At 43.2% G+C, this 17500-nt stretch overlaps 2 protein-coding genes across 8 annotated transcripts in view; both read left to right on the top strand.

The window, feature by feature from the left end:
* tpm4a (tropomyosin 4a) overlaps positions 1-14036 on the top strand; it is a 19035-nt gene extending 4999 nt beyond the window's left edge. For 2 of the 6 annotated variants that reach the window (XM_030784062.1, XM_030784061.1), the window contains exons 3-9: positions 7745-7878; positions 8626-8743; positions 8868-8938; positions 9511-9586; positions 10727-10789; positions 11070-11139; positions 13677-14036. In XM_030784062.1, the coding sequence (XP_030639922.1) occupies positions 7745-7878; positions 8626-8743; positions 8868-8938; positions 9511-9586; positions 10727-10789; positions 11070-11139; positions 13677-13759 (615 nt within the window). In that variant the 3' untranslated portion in view covers positions 13760-14036. Of the gene's footprint in view, positions 1-1562; positions 2075-7744; positions 7879-8625; positions 8744-8867; positions 8939-9510; positions 9587-10726; positions 10790-11069; positions 11140-12261; positions 12345-13676 lie in introns of those variants that run through there. The other 4 variants (XM_030784065.1, XM_030784066.1, XM_030784064.1 and 1 more) reach the window with 4 other exon arrangements.
* A 2184-nt stretch (positions 14037-16220) lies between these two features.
* LOC115820467 (ras-related protein Rab-8A-like) overlaps positions 16221-17500 on the top strand; it is an 8280-nt gene continuing 7000 nt past the window's right edge. For both annotated transcript variants that reach the window (XM_030784069.1, XM_030784068.1), the window contains exons 1-3: positions 16221-16353; positions 17275-17335; positions 17441-17500. The exon at positions 17441-17500 is cut by the window's right edge and continues 1 nt beyond it. In XM_030784069.1, the coding sequence (XP_030639929.1) occupies positions 16230-16353; positions 17275-17335; positions 17441-17500 (245 nt within the window). In that variant the 5' untranslated portion in view covers positions 16221-16229. The remainder of the gene's footprint in view (positions 16354-17274; positions 17336-17440) is intronic.

Below are 17500 nucleotides of genomic sequence, written 5' to 3'. Positions count from 1 at the left end.
AATATTTGTGCATTTGGAGACAGGCTTTGTGTGTGTGTGCGCGCGCGCGTGTGTTTCTCAGACTCAGTTGAAGGAGATTCGCAGTTAAAGAAGAAACAGGCTAAACTGGGAAAACTACATCATGGGTTCAGTGACATATTTTCCATCAAACAAAACGGTGCCAGTACAAACGAGACCTTATGATTATGACTGTAAATAGCTTCAGCGGCGGGAAGAGCGCAGTGAGGGAAGAGACAGAAACGCGACGATATGCATTCCGTGAACAGCGAAACTGTACTTATTCTAAAAAGACTGGTAATGTCTGAATTTTCGATCTGATTGAAGCCTTGCCCTTGTTTTTTAATACTCGCTAAATTAGCCTGAGGAAGCGATGTAATCTGTCGTCTGGAAACCCGCCTTGCAATAATAATAATAATAATAATAAACGACTTTGGTTTACTACGCCACATGCCATCCATTAGCTGTAGTCATAAACAGATTACACATCTGAATTCACATCGCAGTAGACCAAGGAGGAAGGAACATTTGTTCTGGATGCAAGAACGGGCCGAGAAACAAGCGCAACCTTTCTCCTAGCCTGCTTCGAGATAAGGCAGCAGAACAGCGGGGAAGCCCGAGTTCCAATAGGAACACAGCGGCTGAGGAATCCCAAGAATGCGGCCAAAGCAAACACAGAGGGCTACACTCCTGTGTCTAATGAAATCAGTGCTTTTAGCCTTTCCTGTCATAGAAAAACCGTTTCACTTAAATTGAGTTTGAACGCCCCTCCTCCAATTCATCTGTGAATGTAGCTTCATATTCTGACAAACTGGTTCAAGACTTTATGAAACTCCACCTTAATTTTTTCCCCACTCTATCCACATTCCAGAATAACGATTGTTTTATATGAAACGGTGAATGGATGTGGCTTTTTTTCCCCTCTAGGGTGTGGTATGTGAACTACTACTGACAGTTTATTACTATGCAAAGAAGATTATCGCGGAGAGACAGAAAGTGTCTTTCAAACATCTACGTGCAGTCCATCTCGGCGGAATTATCAAACGAGTCGTAAAACCTTTACACAATGAAGAAAGAATTCAGACGGTGTCCCACATTCTCCCATCACCCGCAATAAAACGCGAATAACACTGTTTCTGCGGCACTGGTCTGTCTTCTTTTAAAGGTTTCTATTCACTGTAGCCGCGGAATATGAAACTTTATCAGTCTTAATCTGACTGTATAACTGTTTGTGATTCAGTTAATGAAAAAGTTGAAGTTGGCGGAGAACGGCACACAAGGAATAAACTAGTGCATATTCTGAACGTTTACGGTGATCATAACGTATGCCATATATGTCAGTTTTAGAAAACTCGAATCCAAATAAAGGAATACCAGTTAAATGTAGGATTGTCCTGTTAAGTGTCGTGGAAATCAAGAAACTGAAGGGTAGGGCGTAATTAATTCACGGCCCGCCTACATCACGAACCGTGACCTCATCCACTCACACTTCACCGTGCTATTGGACGATTTCTGCTGAAGTACTCTCAACGTTTCTGCCTCCTTTTCCCTACTTTTCCTGACTGCAACTCCGTCCTCAGATAATGCGCTCGCACATCGCATTCCACAGATTCAATGACACAAGGATAGCTGCCCCTTTGATATTTTCATAAAACTTTCGTTTTCCACGGAGACTCCTGAACAACTGGGATTCAGCGGGATAGCCTACTTTGTTTCGGGTTTTTTTACCTTTCCCCCCCCATAGGTTGGTTGTTTTTGCACTAGTTGTTCCATTTTCATTCCATTTACCTACGGGACTGCAAGGCGTTATTTTTGTATAAGCTGTAAATAGTAACATATTTAACGTTTTGAACTTACGTCAAAGTCAACTTTGCACATTTCAGTGGCAAACTTTAAAAAAGAAAATCACAGTAGTTTCTTTTTCTTGAACCGAAGTAAAGCGACAATGGCAGGCACCAGTTCTTTGGACGCAGTTAAAAGGAAAATTCAGGCGTTGCAACAACAAGCCGACGATGCGGAGGATCGGGCTTTGGCTTATCAGAGAGAGTTGGACTGTGAACGAGAGCTTCGGGAAAAAGTGAGCAGACTACCCTATTTCCGTTGTTCTTCTATTCTGTATACCTTCGACGCTTTTGTCATACATTTATTTAACCACTTCACGGTCGAACTGTCCGTTCTCACCTGTGTTAAGATTTCATATGAGAGATGTAGAAGGTTTTTTTTGTTTTTTTGGCAAAGATTTACAACTTATACACGTACAAACGTCCACCTGCAATCCAAACTAAGAGTATTTTACAATGCAAGGCGTTGGTCTTATCTAAACGTGGAATTCCTTGAGGTCCTAGTGCCCAAAAGTTCCATTCCTTGAGGTGATGTAGGCAGTTTCTTAGGCTGTACGCTACAGGAGCGCCCGCCTCAGCGAAGAGGTTTTTTCAGAAGGTACTTTTTAGTGGAGTTTTATATTTGAATAGCTTCTTTTAACTGAAGGCCACAATGTTGAAAGTGATCGCTGCTGAGGCGTTCAAAAGTCTTTTCTTTTTTTTAAATTCGAGCCAGCGTAGCAGCACCAGATGTCGTGGCATAACGTAGGAGTTGCCCATTGTAGATGATTATATGTGGTGGGGAATATGGGCCTAACCCACTTTAATGCGGAATGTGCTCCAGTAGCAATGTTAGCTAATGATCATTAGAAGATTCTATTAGCTCTACTTGGTTTGTCTAAGCCAACTCTTTAATAACTGTCTTCTGTTTGGTGGCTAATTTATTCCTATTTTCAAAAGCTCCTTGGCTGTGGTTCATTATGGGCCAATGTGGGAAGACATCCTCTGAACATTCATGGTTTGGTTGGGGGAGAGGGGTCATCCCAAAACCTCACCCAGGACCAGAACCCACCCTTGTCTAAATCCCTTGTGCAGCCAAGTTCCTTGAGTCTTACTGTTAATTTTTAACCAGCGAGAAGTCGGTTTCATTACCAGTGGCTCCTCCAAGTAAATTTAATTTAATCTGCCCGTTCACTTGGTCTCGGTGCTTTCATTGATATTTGAAAAAGGCTACACTCAAGATCGAAAAGGTCTGAGGTGGTCATCAGTAAACGGGGGAGGGTGTGGGGATTGGAGGGGGGGGGGGGGTGTCTTGGAATGTGACTCAGGGGTTTCAGAGTTCATGCGTTTGAATGACTAACGGAATAGACATGTCTGATTAAGGTCCCTCTCTCAATCCTTTACTCTTGAAACACTTCAGAAAATCCAGTTACCTTGACATCACCATGGTAACACCTCCACCACCACCACCACCACCATGATCTGTGATATTCTGGATTCAGGAAACTTTTTCTGTCTAAATGGTGGAAATTTGGAGGATCTTAAGGAATCCCTGAGACAGGATGTGCCATATTAAGATTTGTCTCTGCTCCAAATGGGAGAAAATTAAGCCCATCTCCTCCCCTAATCAGTGCATCCACGGCACAGAACCTCATCAGAGACCTGAATCTGAGGATCTGACAGCAGTTACAGGACAAGTTAGTGTTTTATAGTGCAGGAGTGTTATTAATTAGCACAGAGGACCAAAACGAGTATCACCTTCGACAACACAAGAGCGGAACTTTGAGCAGATGTCTGACGATAGCAAATATAGAAGTGGTATGCAGCTCCTTTGTCAGAGGAAGTGAGGAAGAGGTCTAGTTTTTTCGGGCCTCAAACCCCCCCCCCCAAAAACCCCAGAAACATTATGTTGAAAACTGAAATAGTAAGTTATGATATAGCTTGCGGTTTGGCTTAAAGAGTGTTGAAAAAGAGACAGTTCTGCCCCATTTGCCTTCGCCCCATCCTGGATTTGTTACCCCAAGGAACTGAGCCAGGATGTTGTATGCCGGATTCACATCTGCACTTCCTGTGGACCCCTGGTTAGGCTCAGATGACTGGTCAGATATGCCAGAGGAGTCCAGTTAGGTCAAAGACAAGGCCCAGTCATGTAGATCTGTACAAAATCTGTTTATGATAGCCAGTTAGGCTGAGAAGTCAGTCATGGTCTCTCAATCTAGTAAGTTACTGTTGGATGTACGAAGAGTTCTTTGCTTTCAGAATGATGACTTTTACAGGGGAGAGAGTTTGCTTCATCCCCTACTTTCTGTCACCCGACACAAAAAACCCTGCAGAAACGGTCTTTTTGACCCAACAGAGATCTCCTCTTAAAAGAAGTGTGGAGAAATACAGTTAGACTGTGGTCAGAGATGAGCAATAATTTAATCTGCTGTTTGCCTTTCCTGTTATGAACATGTTGGAACATCTCAGGGAGATTACTTAGAAACATGACGTCCGGATAATTGAAGAAGAAAAATTGCGTTGCCGTTTCTCGTCTAGAAATAAACATACTTGCCTTAGCTTGCTGGTAGATTAGGAGGAGCATAAGGCTAAAACATCTCTCTTTGTACTAAAGTGAAAATTAAAAATTGCTCTTTCTTCGTTACTTGTACTTTACTTGTATTTGACTAATGAGATTGCCATGTAATTAAGAACACAGATGTTAACTGGGAGTCTCCTATTCAAGGTTTTTACAGATGTAAAAATATTTTTAGTACATTCCCAAAATACTTGAATGAATGAGTCATCAGTCCAAGGCCCAGTGAATCCTGGGTCTCAACATTTGCATGAGAATTGCCTGAGACTCTTGGACATGTAGTCATTGACAGTTCACAGAGATAGTGCCAATTTTACATACATTTTAATGACAGGCGTGATCACCAGACCTCCTTTGCATGGCTTGCAAGGGCCAGCAACCAAATGCGATCTCGCAGGGACAACCTTGGTTCATCCCCCTGCCGTCTGGAGCTCGGCCACAGAAACAAGAACCTTATGATATTCATTTGATACCAGCATCCACAGATGTCGAGGGAGTAATTAGATTCCTGTCAGGATCACATCTGCAGAGCTCGTTCACCGCGTACGAAAGCGCTCTGGCCAGCGGAGAAACTCTGTCGTGGCAGAGGAAACGCGTGCTTTTGTGCGGCTATCTGTCCCGATGTGAGGTCATTTTCATAAATACACCCCATTGAGAGGTTATGGAGTATGATATCTCACAGTATTTGTCCAACACGCCTCATAAAAGTAGACAGTATTTGACATAACAAGGGAGCTTTCTCAACAGAGTTGGGTGCCCTTGGATAAATCTTGGTCTCGTGAGACAGGTTTCTGAGCCCTCTTTTGGATGCTGTTGGGGTTTCTGAAGAGTTCTGGCGTTAGCTGTGCCTGGTTTAACTATGTATGCGGTGTTATACGTGTTCACTGTGTTGGGGAACTAAATGGATCCCAACTGGCCCAGTTACTCCTCCCAGGGACTCGATACTTTTTCCAACACAGTTTTTCTCTTGAGAGTGATACTTTAAATTAGTTATAATAACATTTCACTTCAACATGCCCTTGGCCAGAGTAAACATGGCATTCATTATTCTTTCTCTTTCTTCACGAGTGGCAAAATTTCATTGATTAAATTCACCATATCCACTCTCGTTGATAGTTCCCAACTCCTGAGTTTTCCAAAGCTCACATATGGTTCCGATTAGGGTTTTCTCTTTTTTTTTTTTTTTTTTCCTTTTTTTTTTTTTTTTTTTTTTGAACGGATTGCTCTCACATCTTCCTGGCACTCCACCACAAGCATTCTCCAGTGTGTGTTTTACCATATATGGCATGCGTCCCAGGCAGCCTGAGAATGCCGTGACTCAGGAAAGGGGCGTGGCCTCGCAGGGAGTGTTCTGACCCTGAGCTGAATGAGGGAGCTGGGCGGGTCCAGGATGTGTTGAAGCTTCATTTCCTGTCAGAACCTTTTTTTTTTTTCTCAATCTGCTCTTGTTTCTTTTCCTCAATTTATATAAAAAAAGGAAGCGTTTTGAGCAAATGATGTCTGGGGAAAAAAGAAAAAAAAAAAGAAACTGAAATATAAGAGTCTAACTTGGTTTCCTTGATAAGTTTTTCGCTTGTCTCAACATGCTTCGGCTCAGAAACACATAAAGGTGGATCAAATCCCAGTTTTCACTTTTTTCTCTCGGTGAAAGTTTTTTTGTTTTTTTTGAAAATCATCACTTCTTGATAAGAATCTCGGTTTTAGCCAAGACAACATAGAACAGTCAGCATGGCAGACGCACAAAGATTACTTACCTCACTTTACAAAGCCAGTTTCTGTCTCATACATTTAAGTGTCATTAGTGCAGGAAAAAAAAAACCCATTTTATTAGTCAGGATATGTTAATGTTTTTTTAATCTTGTCTGTTGGATGTCATGTTTTAACATGTAGTTTTGGGATTGCTTTCGTGATCTGTTTTAAAGATCACACGCTACCATAGGCTTGTGATAGTTCGTTTGTTGCAGGTTGTATTTTGCCTCACTTTCCAGTGTAATGGCATTTTTCTCCTCCAGCCTGTTTCTGTCTGGAGCTGTAAAATTGCTCATGGAATTCCAGAACATGTATAAGCACACATGATATTTACATTTCACAGCGATTTTTCAAACTGACGTTTTTGGCCGTTGCATGGCTTTAGTTTAAGCGTTTTAACGGATGGCATTCGAGGTTCGTTAAGATTGTGATGTATTTGCAGTTCTTATCAGAGCCACCAATTAGCTGTAATTTAGGAAATTGTTCCTAGTAGCTATTACAATATCATAACATAGGTAATTGTGATATTGTAATTATATGTGTTAGATCTTTTACTGGCTTCATTCCATCCTGTAGATTTGTGCCCAGGTGTTGGGCCCATTCGCGGTTGCGGTTCGGACTTGCTCCTGGTTTGTCATTTCCTGTTTCATAAGTGCCGATGAGGCATAGAGTGTGGTGATAAGGTCCGAGGCCGGAAGCCACACCCCTTTGTGAAAACTGGGCTCGCCCAACACTAGCCCAGCTGGCTTCATGCTCAGATCACCAGTCAGTGAGAGAACGCAACAACACTCTGCACAAATACACCAATTATACCTCTCCCCGGAATGCTTTTCTCTCTCTCTCTCTCTCTCTCTCTCTCTCTCTCCTTCTCTTTACCTTCTTTTCTCCATCTATCTCTCTCTCTCTCTCTCTCTCTCTCTCTCTCTCGTAGCCTTGGGGGCCCTGTTGCTTCACTGAGTGGGTTTCTTGGCCATATTGGGAAACTTTCAGACCCACTATGGCACAGCCCCGAACTATCAGACAACGCTGGCGTATTTCTTGCATAATATTTCTGAAATTACGTGCGTATTACCTGCTTACACATCTGACTTGGATCTCTCTCAAACATTGTGTCACAGACAAGTTTAGACAGAGGAGTCTCTTAAGCTCACAGAATGTTCTTTAGCGAGAGAGAGAGAGAGAGAGAGAGAGAGGGAGAGAGAGAGAGAGAGAGAGAGAGAGGGGGAGAGAGAGAGAGAGAGAGAGAGAGAAAGAGACAGCGCTCTGACTGCACAGTGTGTGTTAACCACACCAAATCCCTTTCCCATCAAAATCTGTCCCTCACCGGAAAACCAGGTCAAATGATTGACTGTTTATTCGGTCTCCCTGGCTTTCCCGTTGAAGAGGCAATATTAGTGTGAACTGGGAGATAAAGATAAAGAGGGTGTGTGTGACTGAGAGAGCTGAACTCTGTTTATCATGTGGCAGACGATGCCCCGCCCATTCCTCATACTCTCACTCCCACATGTCGTTGTCCAATACGTGTAACGATTCGGAATGACCCTGGCTGTCCATCCGAGCCCTGGCCGCCCGCTGACCTTTGCCCTCCTCACCTTTGACCCAGGCTGAAGGAGATGTAGCAGCCCTGAACCGTAGGATCCAGCTGGTGGAGGAGGAGCTGGATCGGGCCCAGGAGCGGCTGGCCACGGCGCTGCAGAAGCTGGAGGAGGCCGAGAAAGCGGCGGACGAGAGCGAGAGGTGAGAGAACAGCTTTCATCTCGGCGCCCTGCACGCCGAGACTTTTCTGGAACATGGTGTGAAACATTGTATGATACAGTGTGGGGTAACATTTTTTGACGCGTTTTACATTTTCCTCTGCTGACAACACCGGTTGTATGTTCTTTGAACTGTTGATTTGGATGTGACAATGTCATACAGTTTCACTTCCTACAATTTTTCCGATCTGTCATCATACGTTAAGTCGTATGTTATCCTAGAATTAAAAACTAGACTAGAGATTCTAGAATTCAAGAGATTCTAGAACTCAGTATTCAGGAACTTCTCCTTGACAGATCTCTTTTAGAGCAAGCCTAATGTGAGATATAGTGAAATTCAGTTAGCATCGTACTACACTGAGGCTGAAACATAGCCCAGGCTGTATCTAGACTTAAACAGGACTTAAATCCAACGTCGGGGATTGTCCTAATGACATAGTTTTATAGAGCCACAGTCTTCTGACTGCAGGAGAGCTGATTCAGTTTTGTGTTAACACTGACCAGCCCAGACTGAGTCATGAGTCACAGCAGATGATGGGTCTTTCAGTATTGAGTGGAGACGACCTGGCTGACTGTGGCTTTCTCCCTCTGTCTCCCCCCCCTCTCTCTGCCCCCCCCTCTCTGTCTCTCTCTCTCTCTCTCTCTCTCTCTGCCCCCCCCCCCTCTCTCTGTCTCTATCTCTCTCTCTCTCTCTCTCTATCTCTCTGTTTTTCCCCCCATGTTTCCTCAGAGGGATGAAGGTGATTGAGAACCGGGCAATGAAAGATGAGGAGAAGATGGAGATCCAGGAGATGCAGCTGAAAGAGGCCAAGCACATTGCTGAGGAGGCTGACCGTAAATACGAGGAGGTCAGACTCGGCCCCTCTACCTCAATCCAGATTATGGTTTTAATCCCTCTCTTTTTTACAGCGCGTCATTGTGGGCTGTGCCGTGTGCAGTGGGCTCATGTGTCTGGTTCCGGTTCTGTTACAGGTGGCCCGTAAACTGGTGATTCTGGAGGGAGAGCTGGAACGTGCTGAAGAGAGAGCAGAGGTGGCTGAACTGTAAGAACCTTTTTAATCTCAATCTGTTTTTTGTTTTTTTTTAAAGTTCATCTGGTGTAACCTGGAGAAGGGCTATGTGCACCGTCTAGATTAGGTGGAGCAGCATTGTGTTGTGTGTCATGTTGCACTGTGTTGAAATGAAGTGTGTCACAGAGAGTTTTTAACATGGTCACAGAGGCAACAGGATTTTCTATCTTTTATGTTCACGCTAAGAAGATTCACTCAGGCTTTATAAATGGTCCATGACATAGGATACAATACTAAGAGTTTCTCCTTTAAAATCAAATGCACACATGTAACATATAGGTATCAAACTCTATGGGTCATTAGATAAACAGTAAAGCCATTCTGTGGGGTGATTATGAATTGACTATCATTTAATCAGCTGGAGTCATTTTTCCTCCAGGGTATTCTGTGAGCCCACTGTTGTCCTAACTGGTTTATAACGTAGAGAACTGGGCCTCTGCAGCGACTCTCTAACTGTTCCTGGTTAATTCATGTCTCCATTAACCACAAACAGATGATGGAACCTAATGGCCTGTTGTTTGCACCTCTCTTCTCTCTCTTAACAGGAAGGCCAGTGACCTGGAGGAAGAACTGAAAAACGTAACCAACAACCTCAAATCTCTGGAGGCTCAGGCTGAGAAAGTGAGTCAACACCTCGTTTTTTTTTTGTTTGTTTTTTTTTCCTCTTTTCTCTTTTTCCGTTCGTTCCGCCATGACCTCATTTTTTTCGCACCTTCTCTCTCAATCACGACTAAAACTTGGACCGGGTTACCCTCTAAATGATTGCTGTCAGTAACCGTGAAAGTAAAACGCAGAGCAGAACTTTTAAAAAGAGGATTTTACGAAAGCGTTGGCAGGGCTTTTACTGCATTTCTGGAACTTTTGGGAAATCTCCTCCCTCCGCCGTCCCGATGAGCTGAGGTCTGCCAGGGTAGATGGAGCATGGTGAAGGTGTGAAAGAAGAAACTGAATTACAGGAGTGCGCGAGTGCAGGCAGGTCTGGGCATTTCTCCTCCCGTGACCCGTGTTATCTCAGGCAGATCATTCTACGCCGTAATCTGTTAGCAGCACATCCTCACACAGCCTCACACAAAGTCTTCCATGGAAGCGCCCTGGGTCGGCAAACATCTGGAAGAGAACCAGGGGGCTCTGTGACGGGCTGACAGGGTGAACTGAGCGTGCTGGAGCTTGCACTGAACAAACCTTTGGGAGGCATTAGAGCCTTGATAAAATTGCTTAAAAAACACGTACGAACCAGGATATAGAGACCAGATACAACCATGCTCAGTTCAACTGTGTACGACTCTTCTGTTAGAGAGAGGAGTCATACATACAAACACAAACATCATGGTGTTAGAGAGGGGAGTCATACATACAAACACAAACATCATGGTGTTAGAGAGGGGAGTCATACATACAAACACAAACGTCATGGTGTTAGAGAGAGAAGTCATACATACAAACACAAACATGATGGTGTTAGAGAGAGGAGTCATACATACAAACACAAACATCATGATGTTAGAGAGAGGAGTCATACATACAAACACAAACATGATGGTGTTAGAGAGTGGAGTCATACATACAAACACAAACATGATGGTGTAGAACTGAGGCTTAGGTGTAACACTGTGAGTGCTGTAGTGTGTTTACCGTATATAGCGCCACTGATGGATGAGTGAATGGATGAACAGATACAGTCTCTCTGAGACTTCTGAAAAACCAGTGAATTCTCGTGTGTTGTCTCTAACGGTTTTCTCTCCCTTTCTTTTATTTGTGCAGTACTCAGAAAAAGAAGACAAATATGAGGAAGAGATTAAGGTTCTCAGCGACAAGCTGAAAGAGGTAAGAGACACGGCTTGGTAAACGGGCTGTTTTCAGCCCGTAGGACTGTCTTCAGCGCGTAAGACTGTTTCCTGTCACACTGTCGTCAGAATCCCGCATGACTTACTTTGAGCCGTCATCTCTAAGGCTCCTTTTCAGCTGATGCAGCGTCTGACTCGCCGTTTTCTCTTGTTTCAGTATTGTCTGACTGCTGTTTGACACATCTCTGACTCGGCTTAGACTCCTCTGACCCCTCCTTTGACTCCTCCGTGACTCTGTGGGTTTTTTTTTTTTTTTTTAGGCGGAGACTCGTGCAGAGTTTGCTGAGAGGACAGTGGCCAAACTGGAAAAGTCCATCGACGATCTGGAAGGTACGAACGCCTCTGTTTTCAGACCTCTAGCTCACATTCAGACAAAATTATTCTCATCTGCGCTCGCGTATTTTTGGGACCTTGACATTTTTGCGAGCTTAGAACAAACTGTCCTCAGACGTGAATAAGGGCTTATTGATAGGGTTTGTTCTAAGTGAATGCTAGAGTAACCGTATAGTTAATCCCTCTCAGTAAACTGTTTGTTCTACACACATTTAAGAATAAAGTAACATTGTACCATTATATATTAAGCAGGTTTTCAGTTAAGATTACCCTTAACGACACCCACTGGGCAATGTCTGTCCTCAGTGAACGTTAAGACAGCCTATGAGTCGTTTATGAATGTCTTATGAATGCTTATGTAAGGCCACATACTGTCACAGAGGGACTAATGGTGTGTATACTGAGTGTGTTCAAATATCCGGAGTGGCTCTAGTTTCTCAAGGTCAGGAACTGGTCAGAAAGCTGTTTCTCCACGAGCAATAAAATATCTCACACGCACAGCTCCATTCTGGGTCGTATTCACAGACGTCTACTGTTCGCTCAGTTTCACATTTCAGCAGCAGCTTAAAAAAAACGTCTCTATGAGAGAAATATATGTTCTTCAGCGTATATGGAAATAATAGATCAGGTTGGGTAACAGCCTTTGTCTCAGGGGAATAAGAGAATGTCCACTCTCTCTCTCTCTCTCTCTCTCTCTCTCTCTCTGTAACTAAGTGAGAACCTTTTCTCTGTGTTGGCTGTGTAAATGAACAGTTAGCTATCAGACAGTGTTTGCCTAATAGGCTTATCAAAATTGATTAGGGCGTGTGTGTGCTGTAGGTCATAGGCCGATATTTCATAACCATTTCTCTTCATGCTCAGCTTTCACTATCTGTAAACTGGTTTCACATTCAACGAATGACTGTATAGAACTGCTTTCAAATCATCTTTTTCTGAACACATGTCTTCACCTGCTGACCTGTCCTCTTTTCTCTCTCTCTCTCTCTCTCTCTCTCTCTCTCTCTGTCTCTCTCTCTCTCTCTCTCTCTTCCCCTTTTCCATGGCCTTTTTTACTTCCTTCTCTGTGCATCTGCTTTCGCCTCCTCTGCCTGCTCCTGTCGATGACCCTTTGACCTTCAGATGAGCTGTATGCTCAGAAACTGAAGTATAAAGCCATCAGTGAGGAACTGGATCACGCCCTCAACGACATGACCTCACTGTAAACGCCAAACCTGCTCCTTACGCTTTACTGTTCGCTCCACGCTTCCGCCCTCTTCTGTTTCTCTCTGCAACTCTCTGTGCTGGGAGACGCACTCACTGAGGGAGAGGACATTCTGACTTCAGATTCTCAATGGAGCCAGCCCACCAGGCTGGGAGCCAAAGCTTTAATTGATTGAAATGAAACCAAACATTCTATAGAACATCTTGTCGTATGGTTTCCATGACGGCATTTGTGACATTATCACTGCCCTCTCTCTCTCGCTCTCTCTTTCTTTCTCTCTCTCTCTCTCTCTCTCTCTTTCTGTCTTTCTTTCTTTCTCTCTCTCTCTCTCTCTCTCTCTCTCTCTCTCTCTTTCTCTTTCTCTCATCCTCTGTTTATGCTGTCAGCTGCTGCTAAGCTGTTTCTCTGTGCCTTGCTCTTTTCTCTGTGCAATAACAATGGCAGTTCTCAATAAAAGCTCTCTGTTTTTCCTACTCAAACTCTCCACTCATTTTCTCAGTCAAAAAGAGATTTGTTTTGTTTCATTTTATGTTCTGAAATGCGATGACAAACAGAAACGACTTCTTCCTTACACCTGGAGCCGTTTTTAGACAGTCTAGTTTTCATACCACATCATTTGTATTCATACTTCTATTACTTCCATATATACTGTCCATGGAGTAACACAGGTTACTGTCTTGTTTGTTATGTTTTCATTTTTGATTTTCCACATGTTAAACTGTCCTAATGTGAAATGTGTAGTGATTATCTTTACCAGTGTAACTCAGTTATAAAGTCAACAAAGGTGAGATTTTGTTTTGGCCGTCACACTGAGAAATATTAACTTTGCCTGTTTTCATGTTTGGGTGGTGGTTTTGTGATACTAGCAGTGACATCTGCATGGTGTGTCCTTATATGTGTGTGTGTGTGTGTGTGTGTATGTGTGTGTGTGTATGTTTGTGTGATGGTGCAATAATCTACACGCTATTAACAGAGTTTTGAGAAAGAAAATCATGTAACACACGTTTTGATTAATTCAGTCAGACTGGACACACATAACTTAGGAATGTAATCAACATTTTATCAAGCCGTCCTCTACAGCGACACTGCAGCTCATGTACACTACAGGCCCTGGGTTGCAGATGTATGCAAATGAGATGATGTGGTTTGGAATGCTCAGCCACTGACCATTAAGAGAGCAGTTATGCAAATCAGCTTTATTTAAAACCAACCACTGTTTGAACACTGTTCTCCTCATTTAAATAAAGAAGGGGAAAAAAAAACACTAATAGACAAGCATTCATAAAGATATTCAGATATTCACGTTTGCTCTCGACTCTTTCCTTCTCTTCAGAAAAACTTTCTTCTGCCAAAGAGGAGAACTTGGGAATGCACCAGGTCCTGGACCAAACTCTACTGGAGCTCAACAGCTTATAAGAGAAAGAGGAGGAAGAGCCTGGAAGAAACGGATCACCATTCAACGACATTCCACGAATATTCGACTCCATTCCATGTTTCAAGCTGTAAAGTCCTCGGAAAGAGGGTTTAAAATGAATGCTTGTGTCTGTGATAGGTTTTCTCTCTCCCCCTTCTCAGCTTTACTCTCTTTTCTTAATGTCTTCACCAAAGGAGGAAAAAAACACCCTCTTATTCTGATGAGTTCACAGCATTTGTGTTTTCTGAAAGATGTTAGCTGTTTTTTTTTTTTATTTTTGTTTTGACATTCACACACACACACATACACACATTCACACACACACACACACACACACACACACACACACACACACACACACATACACACACACAAATATTATTTCCACTGATCTAGATATTCATGCGCTGAATATAACGGTAATTTGGGTTCTGTGTGGTCTGTGCATGTTGACTGCAGAGTGGTTCATTGGCGCCATCTACTGGTCAGACTCAATGAAAGCGCCGTACTTTCAAACGTTTGGCCGTTGTGCCGCTGTCATGTACAAGTGCTAAGCAGTGTTCAGACAGGAGAATGGGTTCACACTAAAGTTAAGTTTGAAAAGTATGTCAGTTATACACGTGGGCTGATGAAAAGCTTAAACTCTCTGTGGTCACAGAATGATGCCAACGAATATGTCGTAAATAAATTGCCATCCGCTCTATGACGTCATCCCATTCCAGAACACTTACAAACGTCCAGTCTGTCTGTGACATCACCGTAACATCGGTTAATAACTGTCACATGGTCCAGAATCCACATACCGTTTTTATTTTTTAATTATGATTAAAGTTTACTATTTTCTCAACATTCCACCGTTTATTCGGGAACATTCCAAACCAAAGAATTCATAATTCAAGAGTTAAGGTGCATTTACATGTTTTTTTTTTATTATTGTTGTTATTATTATTAATATTATAATCATCAACAGTGAGAATACTGTTATGGCTTCTGCTTTTTTTCTTTATGAGACCCACAATTTCCTCACAAAATCTGTGTTCAATGTATCTGTTCTACTTTCTGTTTAATAAATTTGTATAAAATCTAAAGAATTTGTTTAACTTTTATTCTTCGTAAGCCACGGATTCAAGAACAAACTCTGAATGTGCAAATTTGTTGTTAGTGTAAGTTTATTACCTCTGCATTTTGACCCATTCAAAGCAGTGAACACACACACACACTATGAGGCAGTGAACACACACACACACACACACTAGGAGGCAGTGAACATACGCACACACACACACACACACACACACACACACACACACACACTAGGAGGCAGTGAATACACACACACACTAGGAGGCAGTGAACACACACCCGGAGCAGTGGACAGCCACACAACCGTAGCGCCCTGGGGGCAGTTTTGCGGCTAAGTGCCTTGCCCAAGGGCACTTCAGCCGTGAATGTTAAGGGAGGGGAAAGCGCTGTTCACCCACTCCCCCTGCCAATATTTTTCCTGCTTTTCCCGGGGACTGACTTTGAACTGAGAGAGATTTCATATTTGCTCACCTCCCCAAATTCACTACTAATGAATGATACAAACCAGGGGCGCCGCAAGCGGGGGTCAGGGGGGAAAACCAAAAGTGCCCACCCCCCTCATAAACACGCGCGCGCGCACACACACACACACACACACTTTTTTGGCTCTCAGAATATCTGTGATAATCAACATCGTCCACGTTATGCCAAAAACAGAGAGAGAACCATTGCAGCGGTAACCTAGCTCGCTTCTAATGTACAGTACAGTCCTGTTGATTTGTGAAGGTAGATATAGTTCTGTGTTGGGGGTGTGGGCCGGGGGGTGGGTTCTTTGTAATCCCATCTAAAGTGGGCTGCCCCCAGACGCTGAAAATACGTTCTTGTCCCGCAGGTGCTTTGGAGGCTCCAGCTCCGGTGTTTGTGTTTTGACATTTTTGATTGATGCATCAAATTAGAAGTGGCGAAGCTGCAGTGTAGAATACGCTATGTCATCCTGGTAACGCTACTGCCTTTAGGCTTTCCGTTTCTGTCTCAAAGTGTAGGAAAATGGTGCATTTAGCTGTCAAAATTAAGTGATTGCACCCCAACCCCCCTACAGGTCTGGGTTTACCCCGCGCTCTTGCGCCGCTGATTTGGACTGAAGATTTCACTCTGTTTAAGAATACATCTGCATGAAGAATTCTTGCCTTATAAATGAAGAGTTACAGAGCAAGAGGAAAAATAAAATAATGAAACGTACGTAGGCTTACATACACGCAAATTCGGACATGTCCACAAAAAAAACAAACAAAGGCCACAAATGATTTTCTCATGTTTCGAATAAGACTGAACTATGCCCGAGTGTAGCATTCAGTCTTACAATTATCTTCGACTCACTGACGTCACACAGCCTTTTTAATACTGCTGTTCCGGACTCCGCAGGTAGGTATTTCCGCGAAACTTATTAATATGGCGAAGACGTATGATTACTTGTTTAAACTACTGCTAATCGGCGACTCCGGTGTCGGAAAGACCTGCGTGTTGTTTAGGTTTTCTGAAGATTCCTTTAACACAAGTTTTATCTCAACTATAGGTAGGTACCGTATATTATTGAATCTAGACTATTAAATCTGTGCCGCCCGGTTACTTAACAATCCAGAGAGCTGCATTATGAATGAGAAGTCTCTGTCGTCAGTTTTGTTAGGGCTCCTGGACAAGCCGTAAAGCAGTTGGTAAAACAATTTTAGTTCTACATATAGGAAAATCAACGTCAACGATACAGAGTTGGTAAACCTTACCGAATGATTTCGGAATACTTACTATTACACTGACATTACGCTGATGTGGTGCGTGACAGCACAAGAGCCAAAGTTCAGAGAACCTGACTTGCATTTATTAGATTCCTAGCCTTGGCCCGCAGTGTGGTCTGCGTGTTTGTTACGTGCCATTTTCTTCTCTTGACAGACTACATGCGCTTAAACAGTACCAAAGCACCAGAAATGCAACGTACGGCATGAACGAAACCACAACTTTTTTTTCCCTGTTTATTTGCTTTAGTCAGTGTACATGTGTCATGTGATTGACTTTGCAAACAGCTTGTCCGGACTGTAGAATCTCACCCCAAGTAATTGTCTTTATTTATCCGTTCCAGCTGACGGTAAGAAGCAGAGTTATAATGGTCTATGTGGATTTCACCCTGACTAATGGCTCGGGAATTTTCTCAAGGCTCTGTATTGTGGAGCGGTATGCATTCATACCGTGTGGGCCGGCCTGCCTTACCAGTATTCGCTCCGAACGACATTGTGACATTTAGTTTCGCTAATTAACTCACAGCGTAAAGGAAGGCAGGGAGATAATTATTTCACTTGAGTACTGTTGAAACAAATCACAAATCTTGTAAACGCAAGGTATGTTTGAACACGACCAAATCCAGAAAGAGCCGGCGACGGAACCTCCTGCTCTTAGTGCGCTGGAATGTTTTCATAATAAGAGTGTTTCTTTCTCGCGCCTCAAGGAATTGACTTCAAAATCAGAACAATAGACGTTGATGGGAAGAGGATTAAGCTTCAAATATGGTAAGTAGGAAAACGTGTTAAGACATATAAGTCGAGGTGGGATTGGACATAAAGGTATGTTAGTTGTAAAGACGCGGCTTAGTTCAGTGTCGCTTTGCTTTGCAGGGACACCGCCGGTCAGGAGAGATTTCGCACCATCACGACTGCCTATTACAGAGGAGCCAT

Source organism: Chanos chanos, chromosome 9 (genome assembly GCF_902362185.1).
Source record: "Chanos chanos chromosome 9, fChaCha1.1, whole genome shotgun sequence".
In the NCBI taxonomy this organism is placed as follows: domain Eukaryota; kingdom Metazoa; phylum Chordata; class Actinopteri; order Gonorynchiformes; family Chanidae; genus Chanos; species Chanos chanos.
Note: the sequence above shows the minus strand (reverse complement) of the source record. Positions and strands in the feature narration are given on the sequence as shown.